General features: G+C 36.8%; 3 protein-coding genes across 7 annotated transcripts; 2 read left to right on the top strand and 1 right to left on the bottom strand.

Moving 5' to 3' along the window:
- Window positions 1–24: 24 nt before the first annotated feature.
- Window positions 25–10,184, top strand: LOC110843460 (1-phosphatidylinositol 3-phosphate 5-kinase). 5 transcript variants are annotated; one of them, XM_022089428.2, is made up of 28 exons: window positions 25–317; window positions 419–606; window positions 680–972; window positions 1,052–1,171; window positions 1,258–1,315; window positions 1,573–1,976; window positions 2,062–2,107; window positions 3,247–4,286; window positions 4,451–4,591; window positions 4,663–4,917; window positions 5,026–5,626; window positions 5,712–5,964; window positions 6,046–6,094; window positions 6,185–6,379; window positions 6,452–6,630; window positions 6,702–6,758; window positions 7,092–7,128; window positions 7,200–7,302; window positions 7,364–7,474; window positions 7,570–7,706; window positions 7,772–7,922; window positions 8,013–8,308; window positions 8,378–8,556; window positions 8,641–8,757; window positions 8,841–9,052; window positions 9,147–9,476; window positions 9,552–9,713; window positions 9,803–10,184. In XM_022089428.2, the coding sequence occupies exons 2-28, from the start codon at window positions 492–494 to the stop codon at window positions 9,997–9,999; spliced, it is 5,838 nt and encodes a 1,945-aa protein (XP_021945120.2). In that variant the 5' UTR covers window positions 25–317; window positions 419–491; the 3' UTR covers window positions 10,000–10,184. The 5 variants fall into 5 exon arrangements, with proteins under 5 accessions (XP_021945120.2, XP_021945128.2, XP_035702494.1 ...); XM_022089436.2 differs by having other exon boundaries at window positions 414–606; window positions 1,055–1,171; XM_035846601.1 differs by having other exon boundaries at window positions 414–606; window positions 3,331–4,286.
- Window positions 10,034–19,465, bottom strand: LOC110843485 (vacuolar protein sorting-associated protein 8 homolog). The gene is made up of 27 exons (XM_022089455.2): window positions 19,313–19,465; window positions 19,042–19,248; window positions 18,795–18,953; window positions 18,495–18,683; window positions 18,042–18,292; window positions 17,919–17,967; window positions 14,996–15,108; window positions 14,799–14,904; window positions 14,538–14,717; window positions 14,201–14,452; window positions 14,045–14,128; window positions 13,815–13,979; window positions 13,620–13,753; window positions 13,361–13,529; window positions 13,101–13,281; window positions 12,826–13,027; window positions 12,601–12,751; window positions 12,436–12,528; window positions 12,225–12,364; window positions 11,982–12,156; window positions 11,770–11,909; window positions 11,550–11,688; window positions 11,346–11,459; window positions 10,899–11,265; window positions 10,610–10,814; window positions 10,379–10,525; window positions 10,034–10,275 (listed from the first exon to the last, which is right to left on the bottom strand). Exons 2-27 carry the CDS (start codon window positions 19,159–19,161, stop codon window positions 10,173–10,175), a joined length of 4,128 nt encoding a protein of 1,375 aa, XP_021945147.1. The 5' UTR covers window positions 19,162–19,248; window positions 19,313–19,465; the 3' UTR covers window positions 10,034–10,172.
- An 87-nt stretch (window positions 19,466–19,552) lies between these two features.
- Window positions 19,553–22,053, top strand: LOC110857063. The gene is made up of 6 exons (XM_035846603.1): window positions 19,553–19,744; window positions 20,343–20,430; window positions 20,536–20,629; window positions 20,702–20,820; window positions 20,888–21,319; window positions 21,436–22,053. The coding sequence occupies exons 1-6, from the start codon at window positions 19,695–19,697 to the stop codon at window positions 21,823–21,825; spliced, it is 1,173 nt and encodes a 390-aa protein (XP_035702496.1). The 5' UTR covers window positions 19,553–19,694; the 3' UTR covers window positions 21,826–22,053.
- The last annotated feature ends 75 nt before the right edge of the window (window positions 22,054–22,128 follow it).

The following is a 22,128-nucleotide window of genomic DNA, read 5'->3' as shown; positions in this document are numbered from 1 at the left end:
TTCTGAAAGCGGAACAGTCTTATTGACAGATGTTTTGTGTTGGGGATTTGGATCACAATATATTCAATTAAAGTTCAACAGTTGTGTCATGTCATCATTGTAGCAGTTATATTGGACAGTTTGTCTATTTTTCTGCGGCACAGATATTTAGTGCTAATATTTAATCAGATTATAAAGGGAACAGTTCCAAAATTGAACTTATGAAAATGGTTACTTAAAGTGTAATGATGATACGATGACCATCCAATTACTGTCAATAGTTTAATAGTTAGTTGAATTTTTTGCCATTATTTTTCATATTATTTATATCCGTTCGGGTAAGTATAATTTCGTATAATTATTCTTAGTTTTATGATGATTACTATCTATATATTGCACTAATGACGTCTGCTTTGTGTTTTATTTTTTATTAGTCCAGCATAATACTATGTTCTAGTCAGCTGATGAGGATGAATCATTCCTGATTGTGATAAAACTCCAGAGGGTGCAAGATGAGCAATTTAAATTCTACCGATAAATTAACAGAGTTCCCTTCTTTGGAGAGGGATGAAAGACCGGATGGAAGATTCTCATCCTTATCCAAGTTCTTATTCTGGAGGAAAGGAGGTATGTGTCTAGTAATTAATAATATTTTGGCCTTCATTTACGTTTTGGACAATCAAGTCAACCAATTTTTCAGATGAACCTCCTCCCCTATCTGAGAATGGAGTGGTACAACTGCCACCTGCCTCCGGGGTCGGACCTATTCCAGCTCCTCCAGTTATGACGAGTGCTTCGCCTTCGTCATCTACAAATGTTACCTCTGTTGGGAGAAAAATCTCAGTTACCATTCCGCCATACAGGCTAGACTCCAATGTGTCTAACCCTTCACCTGATTCCATGGATGGACCAGCATCTCCAGGTTCATTTGAGGCCAGGAATGTCTCAAATGTGTTAAGACGGCTTACGAACCTTATAGCGATGGGATCGAATGTTGGTAGACTTAATTTTAATGTATGGGGATCATGTAGTAATTGCTGCTAACAATACTTTCGTACCATCTATTTTCAAGCAGAATCAATCTGATCTGAAGAAGTATTGGATGCCCGACTCGGTCAGTAAAGAGTGTTATGAATGCGGAGAAAAATTTACCACATTTCGTCGTAAGCATCATTGCAGAGTATGTGGACAGGTAAAACAATTCATTTGTTCATCAACGTTTGCCAATGCCAAAAATATTAGTCATGTGCAAAATAATCGGCTTTTTAAATACAACAGATATTTTGTTCGAGATGCTGTAATCAAGAAATACCAGGCAAAGTGATTGGTTACACAGGTGAGTTTTTTTGCGTTAGTTTAAGCAATAAGTAGCTATATTAATTATACGACTTAAATATTACTTGAACTATTATTTGTAAAACAATATATTTATGTTAAATCAAGATGAGCTTGATATTGTTTAAGCGACGTAGATGATCAAGATATTTCCTACTAGATAGGGTTTGATCATTTTTGTAAATTATTTGACAAAATTTGTGTGCTGAAATAAATCTATTATTATTAAATTAATAAATTATGTTTTTGGTATTATAGGGGATTTGCGAGTATGTGTATATTGCTGCAAAATAGTTTTATCTTACCTTCGCTCATCGGATACTAACCCTGATGGAACTACGGATTTGCGATCTGTACAAGAAGACCTTCAGAACAGATTTTTTGGACCCAATAACTCTGACTTTCTCCAGATTGGGGGTGGTGGTGGACTACAGACTCCGGCTTCCGAACATTCTAGCTCGTATCGATCCCTTACTCGCCGAAAAGCTTCTGCATGTTATCAAGAGGAACGTTTTGCGGGTACAAAGGAGCATTCCTTTGATTCATTTCACACTAATGATGATAAGCCAAAAATCGTATGGGATTGGGTTTCCTTGAAATCTATGTGGGAAGAGATGCTGAATCCAGTCACTGGAATTGACTGGGCAACACATCGTCACAATGTATTCATAAATTTATACTTTTGAACCTTTCTTCAGATCCTTTAGACCTGTTTGATGTATGTTTAATTATTTTTTTCAATTCCAGATGATGAAATATTGTCATTCATGTGTTGTTGGAAGTGAGCTTGTTGGTAAGTACTGCGTATTAAAAAACCATACTGTGCTACTTGGCCTCAGCGATGCGTTCTTCTGCAAAACCCGGCATTTACATGTGTAGTTGTTAGGGGTGGTTGGTTGAGCTGGTTGTTAGAATGGATATGGAGTATCATGAATTGTTTCTTCAATCTCTCCCCCAAGAATAGTTCACCGAACAAAGTTCCACTTTCCTCCCTCGGTTTCAACAATGAATAATAGGCGTGAAAAGTTAGATAAAATTTGGCGAAAAGTGTCGTTATTGTGCGAACCTGGAGTTTTGTATAAAGTACAGTTTTGGTTAATTTTAAACGACAAACGTGGGTTTTCACTGAGAGTTAGTACATTGGTGTCAGGTACCCACGAAATTTGTGACACATATGCAAAGGTCAAAGGAAAGAAAGACATACATACATACAAAGCAAATCCCGGACTCGAGTTTATCTTGATTTACGAAATTCAATTTAGTGAACGTGTTGAAAGTGAAAATCATTCAGCTCAGCATGCAGCTGAAGCCTACTCCTTCCTAATTTCAAAACTTTGGGAGTATCAATATGACTGTGATAGTAAATATTATATTCCATTTTATACAGACATTACCAATGACCAAATCACGCATCATGCACGTCATTGGGAGGATGAATTTAATTTCAAGAAAGTGATGGACAGTTTGTTTTTCTGTGATTGTTTTCATATAATAATTACCGAAAAGTTACACAAGGTTTTTAAAAACTTGGACGTAAAATACCACGCATTTTACGAACTTGAGTGCATCCCTTACAAGATTTGGTTATTTTCATGCCACTTATACGAAGGTTGAGAAAATCAACCGTCACACACTACTCCGAACCACCACTTTTCCGTGCCCTTTTGTTCTGAAATTTTCACAGAATCCAAAATATTGTCCATTCATATTGCAAGAAAGCACCATGAAAAGAGAAATGACAAGAAGAAATGCAGAATTTGCTATTTCGAAACTCACACTGACGAAATATTAAGGAAACATTATGACAAGCATTCTCTAGGACACGACTGCCCTACGTGTCATCGACCTTTTAGCACCAATAGCAGTCTTCAAAGTCACAAATCCAAACTGCACAGACAACAAACGCAATAATTCCCTAATATTTTGTTTTAGACTGGTTGTTGGCTCAACGGAAAATAACATGGAGAGGTCAAGGGGTTCAAATTGGACAACTATTAATTGATGCAAATTTACTAGAATGTGTGTCTCAAGCGGAACAAGTATTCGTTGATGCCTATGCTTTATATCGTCCCGTCCAACCCGTCCAAACGCCTTTGTCTTCATGCCTACCTGAAGAAACAACCGACTCCGAAAATATTAGCAGTCGACATAGTGTTGACCTTGAAGGGGAAGGATTGAGTCGAGATTCTCGAGATTGGGGTGGTCAAGACCCGGTATGGCTGAAACAAATATCAAATCCTGCGCGAAAAATTGAAGAAGGTTCAGAAGATGATAATAGTTCAACAAAAAACGATGTTACATCAGGGTCGACAACGACGTCGACGAGTGACTCAAAATCACGTCTTCCGTCATCAAGTTCATATTCTTTAGACTTAAATTTTTCTAGCAGCACAGTTTCCATTTCCAAACCAAAAGACGCACCTACTTTTGACGAAGTTGATGTTGTGAGTAATGTAAATACAACAACTCAATCCTCTTCTAGTCTACAATCCAAAAATCAGACACTACAAAAAAATGTCAGTAAAATCAGAAACTCTAGTGCTACAACTGAAACGATGACGGATGAATTTCTCCAAAAGACCTTGCAATCTCAAAAGGATAAAGGTAGAGACATGGTTCCAACCACGGGGTGGCACAATCCACAACAATTAACAACGGATGGAGAGCTCAAAGCTTTCCAAACGCTATGCAACTCTTATGTTAACCACGAAAACAATTTACTAAATCAGCTATTAGACAGAATGGGTGTTTCTCCATCATGGGCCGATGTAATATTGCCAATTGTGCACAAAGTCACAGAAATTGTGCGACCAGATGTACGAAATGCAGAAGACGAAATGGATTTGAGACAGTATATTCAGTTCAAAAAATTACCAGGAGGAAAGAAGGAAGATTGCAGAATTGTCAATGGAGTTGTATGTACAAAAAATGTGGTCCATAATCAAATGCGAAAGCGTCTCAAGGATCCAAATGTAAGTAATTACAATTTTTTAATTCATTAAATGAAAAGTTCTCTTTCCTTCGGCCCTGCACACTTGCTGTACATATTTGCTTCAAATTTTAATGAAAGTTATTACGTCAGTCATCGACATATTGAAGGAGCCTAAACTGTTAATACTCTAATATAATATTTCAGATCCTTCTCATTGGATCATCAATCGACTATCAACGATTTGAGAACAGATTTTTATCATTGGAGCCCCTAGTCATGCAGGAACACGATTACCTCAAAAATACAGTTGCAAGAATTTCTGCTATGAAACCGGATATTGTAATTGTAAGTTATCTTTCAATTGTTTTTGTTAAAAATAAACATGTATTTTAAAATTTTTATATAAATTTAAATAGGTCGAAAAAACTGTGTCTCGTCTCGCTCAGAAGTTCATGTTAGAATTAGGAATCACTCTTGTTATTAATGTCAAACCATCAATTATGGAACGTGTTGGACGATTAACTCAGGGCGTAATTTGGGAATCAGCAGACACTCCTTTAGGTCGACCTCAACTCGGACTATGTCATAATTTTTACTTGGAAACTTTCCAGCTCACAGGGGGGAAGCAGAAGACTTTAATGTTCTTTGATGGCTGTGCAACACATTTAGGCGTAAGATTTTTTTGTGCATATATACTTATCAAACTACTTATCAAAGATGGTTGATGTGTTAACTTTCTCCCATAAATTTTTCAATTTGACTTTTTTTGTTGTTGTCAGTGTACGGTCTTACTTCGTGGTGGAAGTCATTCAGAACTTGTTAAAGTGAAAAAAATTGCCTCGTTTTTAATTTTTGTGGCCAACAACTGGAGACTAGAGAGATCATTTCACATTGATTCATTCTCTATGCCTCCTGAAGAAAATAAAGAAGATTGCTTGCGTTCCCCATCCTATAGTGAATTTGTTGATGCTAAGGAGGATATTACGGGTAGTCCAGAGACCACTGAAGTGTCTAAACTTGTTGCAAGGACCACTGAGTCTATCAAGTCAAACTTTGAAAATTCGTTAACACAAGTCATCCTGTCAGCCTCGCCATTTGTCAAGTATCCACTTCCATACTTGGAATCTGAAATTGGGAAGGCTTGCGAATTACGGAAATATTTTCCAGAAGTAATATACTCTACTCCACAACCAGCTATTACCACTACTGACCCTACACAAATTCTCGAAGACATTGATAATAATAATATGGATGACTGTTTTGACTCTGTGATGTTAAATAGCAAAATTTCTACTCATAAGCCACGAATTCACTGGGAAGAAGCACATTTATTTACAACGTCTAAACTGACTTCAGCCATTGGTTCAGATGAAGTTCAAGGTATGCATTTAACATTAGGGACTTTTTATCCAGATCAGTCCTTGTCTGGCAAATAATTTCGACCACTGTTTTCGTTTCAATATAGGATTAATAGCCGATTTCCGAAGGAAAGGTTCTCGATTAGAATTAGAACCAGGGGGCAACTTTCTAAGCTCTGCAGAATACAATCCTAGTGACACGTCAAGTTGGAACACTGTGGAACAGGACAAGATGAAGCCTGGATTGGGTGAAACACAAATCGACTCCCTCGACCCCTTGAAACATCAAAGGTTGTCAGTTCTGTTTTGCAGCTATTCTCCTGTTTCCGCTAATTCGCCATACTTCTGTGTGAATCCCTGGTACGTTTCATTAATAAATAATGCATTGTTTGATATTGGTTTGTTTGCTAATCTCCAATCCGATTCGATTCAATATTTTAGGGTTGTCAATATGGACATGTATGGGCGTAACGACATCTCTTTAGGAATGGTGTGTAATGAATATTATATATGAAATTGTCAAACTTAATTGCAAAGCAAGTTGACATAGTTTTATTTATTGGTTATATGTGCTTTACAGTTTCTTGAACGTTACTGTTTTCGGAAAACTTACCTTTGTCCTGCTCGTCAGTGTGAAACTCCAATGATCGACCACATTAGGAAGTTTGTGCACAACAATGGTTGCATTGAAGTGATTTTACGCGAGCTCCAAAGTCCAATTTTGGGATCAGGTCAACAAATTCTTATGTGGAACTGGTGCGCAAATTGTAGAACGGTAAATGGGTTAATTAAAAAGTTGATTCAAAGTAAGAATAGTTCTGAATTGTGTATATGGATTTCAATTTAGGTTTCTCCAATAGTTCCCATGTCAGTCGACGGTTGGTCTCTTTCATTCGCCAAATATCTTGAGTTACGATTTTACGGTCAAGCTTATACTAGAAGAGGGTTCGATAATTTGTGTCCCCACTCGCTACATCAGGATCACCAACACTACTTTGCACAGCATAGTGTAGTCGCCGCTTTCAAGTAAGTATTTCGAATTTGATATGCATTATACAGGCTGAACGTGTGATAATGAAGAATTTCGGATTTAATAGGTTTGCGCCAATTAAATTATGGGAAATTTCATTACCTTTGTATCAATATCCAATAAGGTTAGTAATTATTAATTTGGAAATGTCATGTTCGTTAACCCCTACTTGAAACAATTTCTTCGATATCCTTTGGCATATTTTGATGGGCTTCGGCTCAGAATGACAGAACAACATAAATTCACAGTTATTATTACTCCAACCGATACTTTTACTTATCAGTAAGGAAGCGTCGGTTTGGTGACGTGGGTATAGATAAATAGGAGATTAGTATGTACCATCTCCAGGAAGAAAATTTTGTGTCCAAATAAATACATAAAAGATTTCAAATATACGGAGTATACACATACATAACTAGTATAATTATATATTTAAATTGGTTTAATATTTGTTTAGTGTGAGGAAAACACCCAAAAACGTTCCTCAGCTTATTGTGAGATTTAAATATTGAATAATTAAGGGAGAGATAATGAGAAACATATTTGATATACATTTGGTGCGTAGGATGAAGTCAAATCCGTCGCAATTTTGGGTCACGGAGTGTATTCAAATATCTTCGATGTGTTAACTTCGTTGAAAGAAAATCCTTCCGGATTAAAAGTTGAAGGTAGGTTATATTACATACAAATTAGTATTTTTAAGTACTTTAGCAATCATTTATTTTTCAGAGGTACTAACTGCTCTGATCGAACAACAAAAAGCGGAACGTGCCGTTTTCCGGTCAAAAATTGAAGATATTCAAGTCAACTTGGCCACTCCAGCCTGTAGTGATGCTTCAGGTACCATACTATTTAACAGTTATCGTATCGAGCAGGGTACAATAAATAAAAGTTTGATTTAAATATTCATTAAATTATTTGCTTTAAAAAAATAGAGGTGGACTCTCATTTGTGGCGAGTAAAGGACAGCATTGGATTTCTCAAATGTAATATTGCAGAGACGATTCAACAGTGGAATCTGTCCCTAAATAATTTCATTTGTCAAAAGAAGAAAGAAGAAAAACAAGCCAAAGTATATAATCGCAGTTAGTAGGTTCTGATTTAAAATTGTTAAATTATAAAGTTTTGAATAATTAGGACACTACAAATACTACTGCTGCTAATACGACCACTGCTAAAACTCTACCAAGGATGGAAAGCGAACCAATACTTCCGATTGTAAAGGACTTTGAAGATTCTATGGGAAGATTGAGTTGCTTGGACAATTTGAGCGTAGATTTGTCAGAAGGTATTGTAATAATATGAATATTACATGTGTATGTACATACTTGAGCCGTTAAGTAATGCATATGCTTTTATTATTGAATGAATACATCAGCAGTTACATCAGCTCATCTTGAACATTCCATACATTCGAACAGTGATGACCGTGACGCCCCAAATTCTGAAATCGGTACAACACAACTGGATATTCCAACGCCAAATCAGAAGCGAAGTGCATCTCCTTCTCCAAGCACGACATCGAAAATAGAAAATGATAAAACTAAGTCTGAAGCAATTAAAGAATATGACGAGTCTTCGGAATTTCCAAAAATTGAAAAGAGGTCAAGTAGCAGCACTGTAAAAACGCTTATTTCACATTTCATGTCTGGTCCAGGGGCTCAAATCATTCAGGTTAATATTATCCCTTTAAATGTGCCTTATTATTGATTTGAGTGTACATTTTATTATTTTTCACTGTAGACTCCATGGCCAGCGTTGGAACACCATTTTCCTGCAGCATACAGTAACATTCCCATACCAGTTTATGAAAATGAACCAAGTTCAATTGTAGCATTTACTCTTGGGTCCACCGAGTACAAGAGTAAATTAAAGCAGAGTGGTTGTAGTAATTTAAGCTGTGCAACCGGAGACGATGATATGTACGGCATAAATATTACTGAATGTATAAGGAAATTAAAAATAAGAAACAACGAAATGTAATTTTATACTGTTATTGTATACAGGTTATCAAGAAGAGGGAAGGTTCTCCAAACTAGTACAACTTCATCGGGCGAATTTAACGCAACATCAAATAAATCCATTCCAGATGAGAAAGGTGCCGGTGATACCGACGAAGATAGGTTAGATTATAAATTTTTCGGATATGTAAATCAATACAAATTAGTCCTTAAATCTTGGCTTAATTTATTTTAATAAATTTCAGATCTGCGAAGAAGGGGGATGGGAATATTGAAATACAGTTCTCACACTCATCCGCCAAGTTCTACTGTCGCGTGTATTTTTCAGAAAACTTTCGACAATTAAGAAAAACTTGCCTTGTTGAAGGTGAAGAGTTGTATGTTCGATCTCTTGCTCGATGTGTGTCGTGGGCTGCATCAGGCGGAAAATCAGGCTCCACGTTTTGCAAGACAAGTGGTATGCCTGCATATTTACTTGTCAATAAGTTGGGGGTATGTACTGGATGTGGGTTTCAAGGTTTTTTAATCTGTTTTATCATTTTAATACATAGATGACCGCTTTGTAATCAAGCAAATGTCGAGATTTGAAATCCAGTCCTTCCTAGATTTTGCCCCAAATTATTTTGACTACATGAAGTCATCTTTGGAAGAACGGAAACCAACAGTTTTAGTAAAAATTATGGGAGTTTACAGAATAGGATTCAAGAATTTCCAATCCAACACTGCCTCCAAAATGGACATTTTAGTTATGGAGAATTTATTTTATGAACGAACCATAACTCAAAAATTTGACCTAAAGGGATCCATACGCAACAGATTGGCCAATGTCACTGGAAAAGAACAAGAAGATTTGGTTTTGTTAGACGAGAATCTGGTTAATAGTAAGCGATTTAAACTTAAAATTGTTAAAATCATACAAACGTGCTGCGTTTTAAAAACATTGTCGATGTTTCTAGTGGCATGTGAAAATCCTATGTACATTCGACCTCATACCAAAACTGTGCTGTCATTGGCATTAAGCAATGATTCTAGATTTCTTGCTTCCCAACTTGTTATGGATTACTCGTTATTGGTTGGATTGGACGATAAAAATGGAACACTTGTTGTCGGGATAATTGGTACTGCTTATCACTGTTTGATCATCATACATACAAATAATATTTTGAACGAAAAAATGATATTTTGTTTGGGTAAATTAACTTTTCAGACTACATTAGAACTTTCACGTGGGACAAGAAGATCGAGACCTTCGTGAAATCGTCTGGAATATTGGGTGGACAGGGTAAAACTCCCACCGTGGTCAGCCCAACGGAATATCAAACTCGATTTTGCGAAGCTATGGATAGATACTTTCTCCTTGTTCCAGATCGATGGCTAGGGCTAGGGTTAGGTATCGACACGTAGAAAATAAGTAAATTATTTTTACATAACAAAATCATTGATTGGTGGTATTATCTATATTCTTTAATTTAAAAAATGTCATTTAAACATTGTTTTTGGTAACAAGTAAATATGTAGCAATTATGTAACACTATAGCTTTTGTATGACGATAAAAGTGCAGATTAAATTGAGACATTCAAAATTCTTCTAAACTAAGTTTAAACTTCGCTTCCAATTGTAGTTCGAACTCGGAATGACTAAGAAATTGGTGCCCATTTTCACTCGCAGAACTTTCAAATCTGTTAAAACATCAAAACATCGGCCGATTAATAATAATTTATTTTTCGACGACCAACGACATTGTCTGAATTGAAATAATTTCAGTATTAATATGTCACTTACTCAAAATGTGCTGATTTGTTGGGAATATTAAAAGTAATGTCTTTCGCTGGACCGCTAGACGACGGACGATCTTGGTTCGATTGACACAAACTACAGTTTGTGAGTTCGTGTTCTATGGCGCATTGATGATGAATCGAATGACCACAACTGACAAAAAAAATCATTGTTAAAAATCCCTCATTTTCTTATAATGACTTTTAATATACAAACGACAGTATCTTCTTAACTTACTGGAAAACCACCACATCAATATCTTCCTTGTCTGATGAAGTTGAGTTGAGAGGCATATGACAGGAAAAACAGCTTTTTCCTTTTGGTGAAAATCCTTTCTTTGAGTATCTTAATTGCGAAGCTAGTTTCCCATGCAAATCACTCTGTGTCACTTGTTTCACCAGATTAACCATCGTGTCTTCATATGTGCAAGTTTCTAGCATACCTTTTCGTAAAATATATGTACTCATGTTAAATTATCATAATGAATGGAATAGAATTACGAGTTATTCCTCCAAACTAATCTTACCCATCACAAGATCTCGAACTTCCGCAAATGTTGCTTTTTGATAAGATGGATCATTCATCACTATCTCAACAATGGTAGGGAGCGAGACGTGACCCATCATGCTACTTAGAAGGTGTTTAGCCATGTCATTAAACGCCGAGCATATTTTACTCCGCTTTTGGAACTTGTTGTAGGCTCCAATGACTAATTCTAACAAAGGGAGCCATAGCTCTTCTCTCTTTTCTGCCACAAGTTTCTGAGAATTTCTTTGTGAGAACTGAATGATGACTACAAACAGAGCTTGAAGCTGAGTCCACTGAATTATACTTGTAATAGCTGCATCTTCATCTGCCGTTGCGTTCGGATTGTTATCAATTATATCCAAAATCTATAAATTATTTTATTGTTAGCACTATTTACGACTTTGCATTGGTACATATGTGAGAAATAATTAAATATTATAAATACCGTGTTTAGTTTTTCTTTGAATTGATCTTTCATAAGTTCGAATGCTTGAAAAAGTTGCCCATCTTTTTCCAATAGGTATCCAATTGCTTCAATGAGTTTGTACTTTTTGCAAATCTGTAGAAATATTAAAAAGTTGTGACGTAATGCACAGTTATTACAACATAAAATTATATGTACCACCCCTCCACCAGTATCACAACTTACATCCATCACTTGTTCATTTCTATACGATTCTGCGGATTTTAAGAATGGATAAACTAGTTGTGGACTAAATCTGCACATTAACTCAATGTATCTTTCAGTCGTTACTGTGTCCACGTGAATACCTCCTTGATTTTGATCTCTAGAGAAGATAAACCCGATTTAAATTAAAGTGGTAACTACAATCAACTGCATAAATACACCATGAAGTCATGTAACCAACCTCATGGCAAATGCCCCTTGTAAAAATAAATACTGTTTCTCAGGTCTATTCTCCAAGGATTTTACTAGTTCTGGCATTGTAGACGTGGAATGTAGGTACACAAGCTGTGCAGTTTTTTTGTTGTCAATATCAATCATTTCCTACAAAAAAATCAAACATAAATCAGGTCCTACATATATCGTACAATGTCATATAAAATTCTGCGGTACTACCTCCAAGTGATGTTTTATGCTCTGCTGAAATTCTCCCTTCTTGTTGGGAAATAAGCAGAACATTTTGTGTATGTATGAAAAAACTTGTCCAGATCGACCTGCATCGAGCAGGTAACATTCAATAATTTTGGAATATTCCTGTCTTCTTTCATAGAGCATTTCACAAACACGATAGCTATAAAAATAACAAACAATAATGAAAGCCATATTGTACGAAAGTTATTATATTGGTAAGTGTATTACAATTTGGCATGCAAGCATTTATCCAAGAGTTTATTGTAATCAAAATGCTGAATTCCACCAGCTTGCAACAATTCAATCAGAGCCTGCTGCCTTTCATCAACTCTGTTTCCTTCTTTTGCGCTTGTCAAATGTTCCAAGACCTGAAGACAAAAAAATCCTTCATACTAATCGGTGTGGTGGTAAGGGTATTTTAAATATTAATTTGACGCACCTGTTCAAACAGAAGCTTACTAACATACAAACTACTATCCGGTTTTGCCATTTGTCGCGCTAAGAATGTGAATAATATCCCAACTTGAGTCGGCTGGAATATATAATAATTCATTTTAAATCTGATTTAGAGATTAGCCATGTATATATTCATATATTTACTTACTGTAAAATTGCCTTGTTCGACCATAACTTGAAGTAGAATGTCAACCATTCTCTGCTTTTGTCTCTTCCCGAGTTCCGTCTGAAATATTGCTTCCTCAAAACTTAAGGATAGTACATTTAGAAACTCTCGGGTGTCAAATTTTAAAAGACATCTGAAATATTGCACACAATGTAGAGGTTAAATAGGATTATCCAGCGGTAAGCATGCATTTCATTACGTACTGACCTTAGATACGGATATGCAACTTCACTTTCAGAGGAGTTACGAGTGTGAAGAGTTGTGATGCACCTAAAGATATCGGAATGTACTTTCTCCACAAGGTCGATTGGAATGTCTCCATAAGGATACGCCCTTCCAGTCAAACAGCAGGACGCATAAACCAGAATCTTATTTCCCAGAGAAATTTGTCCATTTGTTAATTCAGTCTCTGGAATAGACGATAATGAAATGTACCTTTTATACCAAACTATTTGACAACTTGTGATTTATTTTTGTGTAACCTGCTTCTAATGCACTCTGAAGTTCAGTCATGAGGCTTTCGAATGGTTCGATATAATCTTTCATCCCATCATTGAATATATAAATGATGGCGTCGTATAACCCTTGAGTCCAACAAATTTTCATTGTTTGATGAATGTCCAAAGACTCCACGTTCAGGTGGACTATACATGCTTCCAAAGCCTAAAAGGTATACATAATATGATGAGCATACTACATATTGTCGCTGCAAATTATATAACGGACATATCATGTGGCATGCCTGATATTTTCCAAGTTCTTCCAGATGAACAAACAAGTCCTTGACAATTCCAGGTGGAACAGCTCGGAGTTGATCATTTAATATGAAGGGTTCCAGAGACTCGAGGTACGCCGTGCTACTTAATGGATTGCATTGACAAATGTCGTACAGCTTAGCAAATATTGGGTCCCTAAATATAATTTGTGTTTGTATATTAGACTTTAGACGACTTAAAAAACATACATAACCACTTTGCATTTAACATTTTTGGAATTTGTACCTGCAGTCAAGACGAACGTAGTAGTTTACAGCGCAATAAATTGTTTCTTTATAATTCTGCATGGCTGTGTTTAAATCCTCCAAATAGTTTAGTGATGAAATGAGATCAACAAACCGTTCTAAAATGTACAAAAGCTACGAAAACGATATCCAAGTTAATTGCTTCGAATTATCTCATCATAATTAAATATCCCACCTTCTCTCTAACTATCAGCTTTTTAGAATCTTTGTTCCCCTTTAGCCCAATGATAGCTTTTGCTTTCTCCAAGTACAACTCATAGCCGAGCTGCAGTGCTTCAGTGTAAAAGTTTTGCTTAACCAAGTAATCTAATCTCTCGTGCCAGGATCTCATTGTTAGTGCCTAAAACATGATATAACTACATACATCCAATGTACATTCGAAAATACGAGCAAATATTCACTTACATGGACCGATCTTGTTCCCAGAAGAACGATTTGATTGTTAAAACATAGAACCGAATTATAGCAAGCACGTTCGCCTGCTAAGGCCTACAATTCCATAATATTAAATTGTTGTACCACTTGGACATTTTCAATAATAATAATATTATTGAGACTTACGAAGGCCCTGCTAACATTTCCACCAGTAGCTAAACCTTTGAAGTGACTGTTGGCATACACGAGGTGGACTTGTGACAAGTCGATAATTTCTAATTCTTCTTGTGACCTAACATCAAGAACATGCAAGGTTTCTCTTGTGTCCAATAAAGCAATAGTTCTTGAATTGAGCCAATGCAGCCCAATAAGTTGATAGCCAATATTAACTTTTTGTAAGGGAAGAAGTTCTATATTGTTCTTAGCTCCAAGTGTCATCTAAGTGAGCAAAGGGTGTTCTTGATTGAAAACATCATAACCATTTAATCTAAATAATCTAGTATTAGTAAACATGAACAATTACCTGATAAAAGTATATCATGTTATCACGGGCAAACGTTAAAACTGGATCAACAATTTTTTCGTTTTGTGAGGTCTGAATGATAACCATTTGCCATTGCACAATTGGAAGAGTGGTTGGGTCGCTCGCTAATGGATGAGTAAAAATCACTTTCAGTTTTGGTCGCAGTACTACCACGAGAACCTGGAATTTAGAAAGTAATGCATATTAATTGATGCCACGTTACAGTGTAGTGACGGACCAATGAATATAACTTTATAATACTTTCGATAAAGTGGCAAGTGCAACTATCACAAATTTCTTCAAGGGATTGTCGGCATAACCCGCAAGGAGAACGGGTTCAAACGTGCAAACTTCACCTCGACTTCCTCTGTGGATATTAGATTAGTCACAAGATTGACGACTTTCTAAGCGTTTCTCCAGATGTACAAAATTTAAATGGATAAAAAATATAAACTCACGAGAAGATGCACCTCGAGTCACAGCCTCTGACTCCCATGGTTCGTTTGAAACATAGTTCAAAGACACTCCCACCACTGTCGCTACAAAGTGCCAAAGCTGGGTCATCCGTAAACTATAAGAAATAAATTATAACCATACTAGCGTATAGCCCGGCCAAGGCCGGGTTCTAGGGTTCCAGTGGGGGGTGTGCCCAAAGCGAAAAATCCGTCATACTATACTTTAAATAATTCCCAGTGGAGACTTTGTCATACCACATACATACATCAGAATGAGGGTTTGCCCAAGTCATACTGCATTTTAATTAATCTGGTCAAACTACAATTTGATTTCCCCCTGTGGGAGTAGTTGAATAGCCAATTACTTAAATTCGCGTCGCGTGGGAGTAACTGCATAGCTAACTATTTAAATTCCCACGCTTCACGCTCCCGTTAAGTTCCATAAACCCCGTTACCTTCTACAATTAACGCCAAGCTATTGACGGATTCGGATTCAGCGTCAAAAATACATTCGAATTGATATGCGACATCACGAATAAGCAGTATTTGAACCCCACGGTCACGGGAAGGTCACGGGTGCCTTGGAGGTCAAAACCATTGGCGGCGTTGGATTTAGCGTCAAAAATACATTCGAATTGATATGCGACATCACCAATAAGCCATATTTGAACCCCACGGTCACCGGAAGGTCACGGGGGCCTATGAGGTCAAAACCATGGGCGGCGTTGGATTTAGCTTCAAAAATACATTCGAATTGATATGCGACATCACGAATAAGCCATATTTGAACCCCCCGGTCACGGGAAGGTCACGGGGGCCTTGGAGGTCAAAACCATTGGCGGCGTTGGATTCAGCATCAAAAATACATTCGAATTGATATGCCACTCGCTGTGGGTGGAGTTTCTCAAACTAAAATAATTAATAGTGTTTATCATGATAACCACTATTGATGAGTGATGTATGTATGTGGGGATATGTACAATGTACGTGTTCATGCATGCATTCATTCATGCAGTGGTTGCTGCGCTTCCTTCTTTGTCTCCTCTACGGGGCAGCTTGAATCGCGTCACACGACAGGCAGGGATCATACTACCACTTTATTAGAGTGGATATGACTATTTTTTTCCGCCTGGGACCCCCTTTTGGACTTTATTTTTTAATTTGAATGAAACCTCGAAAATCGTGTTCAGCATACTTGAATCAGTGGGTTTAGACCAATTTTGGGTCTCAAAAATTTTGTATTTGGCGCAAATGGGGGATAGTTAGTTCGTGAAGGGGGTTGACATCTCCCTGTTTTCTGAGATAACCACTGGACCGATTTTGTCCAACTGGGGCTTAAAATCATCACAAATACTTCCTCTTGAGTGGTCCTGGAGATGGTACTGATCCATGACCTCGATGACCTAATTTTGACCTATTTTGAATTTGTCGCAAATCACGTTAAAATCGTATATAATTTTGAATACCAGCCTCAAACAATTTGTTTGGTGCAAATTACATCTAACTATGACGTTTGTAATGCAAACAGCAGCATGTCGAAGGTCAAGAAAAACTTTAATGGACGCATTGAGAGAAAAATATGCTCTTAAAAATGAGTTGGAGTCAGTCCCATTTGGTTATCTACTTTTACAACAATTTTGATTTTGATTTTTACAACAATATCCACATCAGTAGTCCTCAACGACAAATTAAAATTATATTAACCATTATTATAACCATGTAACAATATACAATTTTCCGCATTTTCAACAATGAATTTAGAACTTGGCATGATGTTTAGTTTGTCGACTATACTTGGCCTGATGATAATGAATAACTGCATGTATAGTTGAAAGTTTGCAATTTGATAATAACACTGAGACTTTGTTAACATAAAAATTGATATATATGAAATACACTTAGTTGGTTTGGGGAGTAGACTCATGTTGGTCATCAGGCGCAATATAATAAATATTTCTCAATGAATATGTCGTCTGACGCCGTTTTAAACACAAATAAATAACAATTCGTGTGCTACGAAATTCAACCACCCGAAGTTGGAACAGTTGATATTGATCTTGCAAATTCGCATTACATCATTTTCGAAGAAAGGTTCAAAAGTGTGCGTCCTTTCGACGGTGATAAAATTAAGCAGCACATAAACATGTGCTTTACAACATAATCCTTTTGATGATATTCGCTTATAACTACTTTAGATATTTTCATTGTCTTAGTGTGAATACAAAAAGAACCGTTACACTGATCCTTTTCCCGGCCAATTTTTAAAATATTGAAAAATCTTTAAATTCATCGAATGCGCGTTTGAAGTGTTTAATTTTCTTACCAAATGGGGTAAAATGCACACGAGGCAAAATTTCGTCACACTAAGCTCAAGTTATGATGCTGTGCACAAGGATTGTGATATTTATGCATAAAAACTTACAGTTTTTCTTGACCTTCGACATGCTGCTGTTTGCATTACAAACGTCATAGTTAGATGTAATTTGCACCAAACAAATTGTTTGAGGCTGGTATTCAAAATTATATACGATTTTAACGTGATTTGCGACAAATTCAAAATAGGTCAAAATTAGGTCATCGAGGTCATGGATCAGTACCATCTCCAGGACCACTCAAGAGGAAGTATTTGTGATGATTTTAAGCCCCAGTTGGACAAAATCGGTCCAGTGGTTATCTCAGAAAACAGGGAGATGTCAACCCCCTTCACGAACTAACTATCCCCCATTTGCGCCAAATACAAAATTTTTGAGACCCAAAATTGGTCTAAACCCACTAATTCAAGTATGCTGAACACGATTTTCGAGGTTTCATTCAAATTAAAAAATAAAGTCCAAAAGGGGGTCCCAGGCGGAAAAAAATAGTCATATATGACTTGAATACAACATTCAACAGCCTTGAATTTATGTTATAATTCTGAGTTTCTTACGCGCAAGATTAACACCGCTGTACCAGGGGCATGAGCATCATGCATTGTTCTAAACAATATATAATATGTATATGTACATACACATGTTTAAATTTAAATCGTATACAAACTTTGCGTATTTACCTCAACAATTTTCCATTCTCCAAATCGTACATGAGAATTAATCCTTTGGCGAACCCAACCAAGAGACGTGCCCCATTTCCGCTAACAGCAAGGCTGCTAACAGATCCTCCCTCTTCACGAAAATGAGATTCACCGAGACACCATTTAAAATTTTGAATAGAGTCAAAAACTAGCACATATCCGTGTGAAGTTCCTACTGTGATGAGGTTCCCCATTGCCACCGCCGTAGCAGTTCCAGAGTCGATTTTCTCCTTCATCATTAAAAAACATTGTCAACTGCGCATCAATTTTTACGAAACCATGCACAGCAACTAGTGTTCTCAAAAGTTCTCAAAATAGGACGGGACCGATAAGATTTGTCGGTGTCCGTGCCGACAAAGCTTATCGGTCCGGTCCGGTCCTATTTTGAGAACACTAACAGCAACACATTGCGTTATAAATATATCACCTTACCGAAGCAGATGCTAAACTAGATGTCATTCCTTTGAGTAACACATGTCTTAGAATTGAGCTTGGTTTCCGTTTATTCTGAGGATGGGTTTTGTTATTTCGCATGCTTCGACTAGATGTTCTACTCCGGTTATCTCCTCCTGATCCTCGAGAAACGATTGACACAGTGTCACTTCCATCGGGAGTCAGTCCCTGGAAATTAAATCATAGGAAATATTTCTAAATTGCTAGATTATAGGTCTGTGAACATGCCTATGTAGCTTAAGTAATTTAATAATAATTTTCGCATTTATTAACACTCACAATTTGTTCCAACACCAACTGAGGTTGCTGCGTCGTCCCACTTTCATGGTGACCAACTTCGTCCTCGCTCAAACTCTGGTTGTCCACATCATTTAAAATACTTTCCAATGTCGGTTCAAAGTCCACTGGAGGTATATTAAACTCGTCATCGTCAATCGGCTGAAAAGTGCCCACAATAAATATGACGAGGAAAGTCTTTTACATATTGTGTGTGTATTAAAAACTAAAATTGTGGGAAAGGCCTGACCTTATCTTCCTCATCTTCATCTGCAAGGATATCGTGAACGGAGTTGCTTTTGAGGGAGGCAGTGCTTGCCTGCTCGTCATCCACGTCCCCCTTGGTGGTTGCATCCAACTCGTCCTCCATCCCCAGATAAATTATGAACTAGTTTTCACCAGTCGTCCAGCACCATTTAATAAACCCAGGCAGAGAGATGATTGCTTAAAGGTATTTCTAGACATAAATATTTACGTTTATGTAAACATAATATGTACTTAAGTCACCTTAAAACACTTACCCTTCTTAAGATAAAAGATAAAGTTAAACTAACAACTTGTGACTGCCTGTCAAAATTTCGCCTACTTTTTGATTAGATTTTGCTATCAGCGCCCAGCGGCGAACCATACAAAATATTGGGGTTGTTGAAGAACTGACGACGACTGGAACATGCTATTTTTGTAAACTCTTTCTGTTTCACTTAATTACTCAATTATTGTGAAATAATACGTCACTCAGCAATTTATTAAGCTTGTAGCATGTGGGATTCATGGTGGGGGTTGAGAAAACCACACCCATGAGCTCTTCGAAAGCCTCATAGCTAAAAGTCTCACATTCCCAATGGCCCAATTGTCAGTCTGTGATTCTCAATGTATTGAGTCAATACTTTAAATCAAATTTCAATGTCAAAGGTCAACACTAAACACAGGATTATTGGAAGTGGATACGTGTAGTAAGTAATAATAATAATAAATATTTCCTACTTGAGTGATTGAGAAAAGTTTTAAGGAGGCGAGATGAGACTCATTCAGATAAAATCTCTTGCTTGAGCTTGCCTGATAAGGAAAGTAGAGCCGTTTTCTGTTATTGGGCAGTAAGGAATAACTGATCGCAGGTTTAAATTGAATTTCACCCCGCTCCCAATGTAATCAAGTGGGCACGTGATTTTCGCGCGAAAATATCCTGCGATCATTTATTCCATAATGACCAATAACTATGTAAATTGAACCGAAAGAGATAAAAGAAATTATAATGTCAATTCTAATGAATCAAATTGAATGACAAACCGAGTTCAGATTCTCCATATCTAATCCTAAGATTTACATCCGTTGTAGATAAATATGTATCTAAATATGTAGTAACACTGCACTGGACAGTACACCGTCAACCGTTGACGCCTATTTTCATATGAATTAAAATGTTGTCGACATTCTTTTAGATATAATGTGAGCGGAGTACATTTGTTACAATGGGTGCATGATCAATTCACGTTTTCAGATTGAAATTAATAGATACAAGTAATTCTAAATTGAACGAAACTATTATTTCAGTGTTATTCGTAGAATACTGTGTTCGCTAAAGAAAATCATACACTTAGAAATGGAGAAATATTGGATTAGTTGGATATTTCTATTTTGCGTGAGTGGCGTATAATTATAATTAAAAAATAATTAATCAATACAAACATAGTCATAAATTATTACTTGAAAATGCAATACAACCTCAAGTTTTATTCTTTCCCAGATGTTGGTACCTTCCATGCAAGTAATGATTTCACCGTGTCAAGTCGAAACCATTATGACGCAACCTCACCATGCCACTAGTCTTACAAAGAAACGTAACTAGAACCATATAAACTTAGTGTGAACTTACAAAATTGCAGTATTATGAATGTTATTATACTTGTTAGATCTGGTCCAGATTGTACAAATACCCCCAGTTTTTATTCAAAAAGTGATGGTGAGTCGTTGCTCAAATGCAACCCCTGAGGTACTCTCGAGTCCAGGGAACCATTTTATTTGCAAGCAGGTAGTTAAATGTAGTAGAAAGAATTATAATAATTACACAGACCTTTAATACATTTATGTACCTTCAGAGATATTCTGCAGTCGAAGTGTACGTTATGGAGAACTCTGGAGGAATAAGCGACATATTTGACCCAAAACCAACGTTGCAATCCATTATGGAGAGATTTAAAAATGGGCATTTTTTTCGGGAATTTGTAGTGGTGGAATCTGGTTGCGACTTTAGTTATAATCTCCTCCCACTAATTGTGCAGAAAAATAAGGAACAGTCTCGCCCCTCAATCCACAATAATGATGGTGGGCCACCCCACAGCTACCACTTCCTGAGAAGCCCATATCACACAACTAACCCCCAGTATTCCTCATTAACATCTTCGCAGCAAGTGCAGAATTTGGAATTAGTAAATTCGCACAACGTCAATCCTTATCATCAAACTCAAGCATCATCATCATCAGTGTACCCGATACTCACGACGCCAAATCCGGCACCAGCTTACCCTCAGGTAAATATAATTATTTAATATAATACATGCAATATTATAACGTTACGTAATATAGCCTTGAATAACATTTACGTATAATCGAGCATCAATAATATTACCAAATTATTTTTTCTGAGGGTGGGAACGCAAACAATTGGAACGGTCAAGCCAGCATTGGTCCACCCTCCTCTTACAACAATGTCGCTCCTGATTCCTCCCCCACATCCTCGGTTTACTACCAACCAAGGGGATCCTATGGAGGAGGAGAGGATTCTTCCGTCGTTCAAGGGAGAGGAAAAGGTCAAGTACCCCAAAAACCTGAGTCCTCCTCTCAGAATCACCACTCCGAGATCAAACAATCGTACCACCAGAATTCCGTCCCCATCTCGTCGTCGTATGAACCTGAGCCAGAGTTGTACAACCTTTCCGACAAGATTGGCTTGCCGTTATACATATTATCTCCCCAAGTAGACCCCCTCCTCAGAAATATTGAGACAATATCTCCTCCACAACACCACTCCAACTAGTTTTATTGCGCCCAGACCTGAAGCTCGGTGGGTTAATTAGTCTCGTCGTATATTATTGATTAGTAGATCAACTAAGTCAAAGTTAAATCCTGCATATTACAAAATGTGCAGAAATATGAAAAATTGTTTTCTGATAACTAGTATAGTATTTCTCTAAAGTTCAAAGGTTTACGAACTAAAATTTTGTTTATAACTTGAAAATAAAATAGTTACATATAGTTCAACAAATGGGAGCCAACTTTTGCTTTTATAAATTCCTGTGGGGGGATTTATTTATAAATATTCGACCATCCCCCAATTGCA

Source organism: Folsomia candida, unplaced genomic scaffold, assembly GCF_002217175.1.
Source record: "Folsomia candida strain VU population unplaced genomic scaffold, ASM221717v1 Fcan01_Sc001, whole genome shotgun sequence".
In the NCBI taxonomy this organism is placed as follows: domain Eukaryota; kingdom Metazoa; phylum Arthropoda; class Collembola; order Entomobryomorpha; family Isotomidae; genus Folsomia; species Folsomia candida.
Note: the sequence above shows the minus strand (reverse complement) of the source record. Positions and strands in the feature narration are given on the sequence as shown.

What these genes read in the sequence shown, in the direction of transcription:
- LOC110843485 (XM_022089455.2), bottom strand. Translation starts at nt 19,161, where the DNA reads ATGGAGGACGAGTTGGATGCAACCACCAAGGGGGACGTGGATGACGAG. An exon ending in TACGTTCGTCTTGACTGCAG is followed by an intron (nt 13,530 to 13,619) that starts GTACAAATTCCA and finishes AATTATATTTAG; the next exon opens with GGACCCAATATTTGCTAAGC. An exon ending in GTTGCATATCCGTATCTAAG is followed by an intron (nt 12,752 to 12,825) that starts GTCAGTACGTAA and finishes GCAATATTTCAG; the next exon opens with ATGTCTTTTAAAATTTGACA.
- LOC110857063 (XM_035846603.1), top strand. Translation starts at nt 19,695, where the DNA reads ATGTCAAAGGTCAACACTAAACACAGGATTATTGGAAGTGGATACGTG. An exon ending in ATTGGAAGTGGATACGTGTA is followed by an intron (nt 19,745 to 20,342) that starts GTAAGTAATAAT and finishes CTATTATTTCAG; the next exon opens with TGTTATTCGTAGAATACTGT. An exon ending in GTTGGATATTTCTATTTTGC is followed by an intron (nt 20,431 to 20,535) that starts GTGAGTGGCGTA and finishes ATTCTTTCCCAG; the next exon opens with ATGTTGGTACCTTCCATGCA.
- LOC110843460 (XM_022089428.2), top strand. Translation starts at nt 492, where the DNA reads ATGAGCAATTTAAATTCTACCGATAAATTAACAGAGTTCCCTTCTTTG. An exon ending in AGCGTCTCAAGGATCCAAAT is followed by an intron (nt 4,287 to 4,450) that starts GTAAGTAATTAC and finishes ATAATATTTCAG; the next exon opens with ATCCTTCTCATTGGATCATC. An exon ending in GCTGTGCAACACATTTAGGC is followed by an intron (nt 4,918 to 5,025) that starts GTAAGATTTTTT and finishes TGTTGTTGTCAG; the next exon opens with TGTACGGTCTTACTTCGTGG.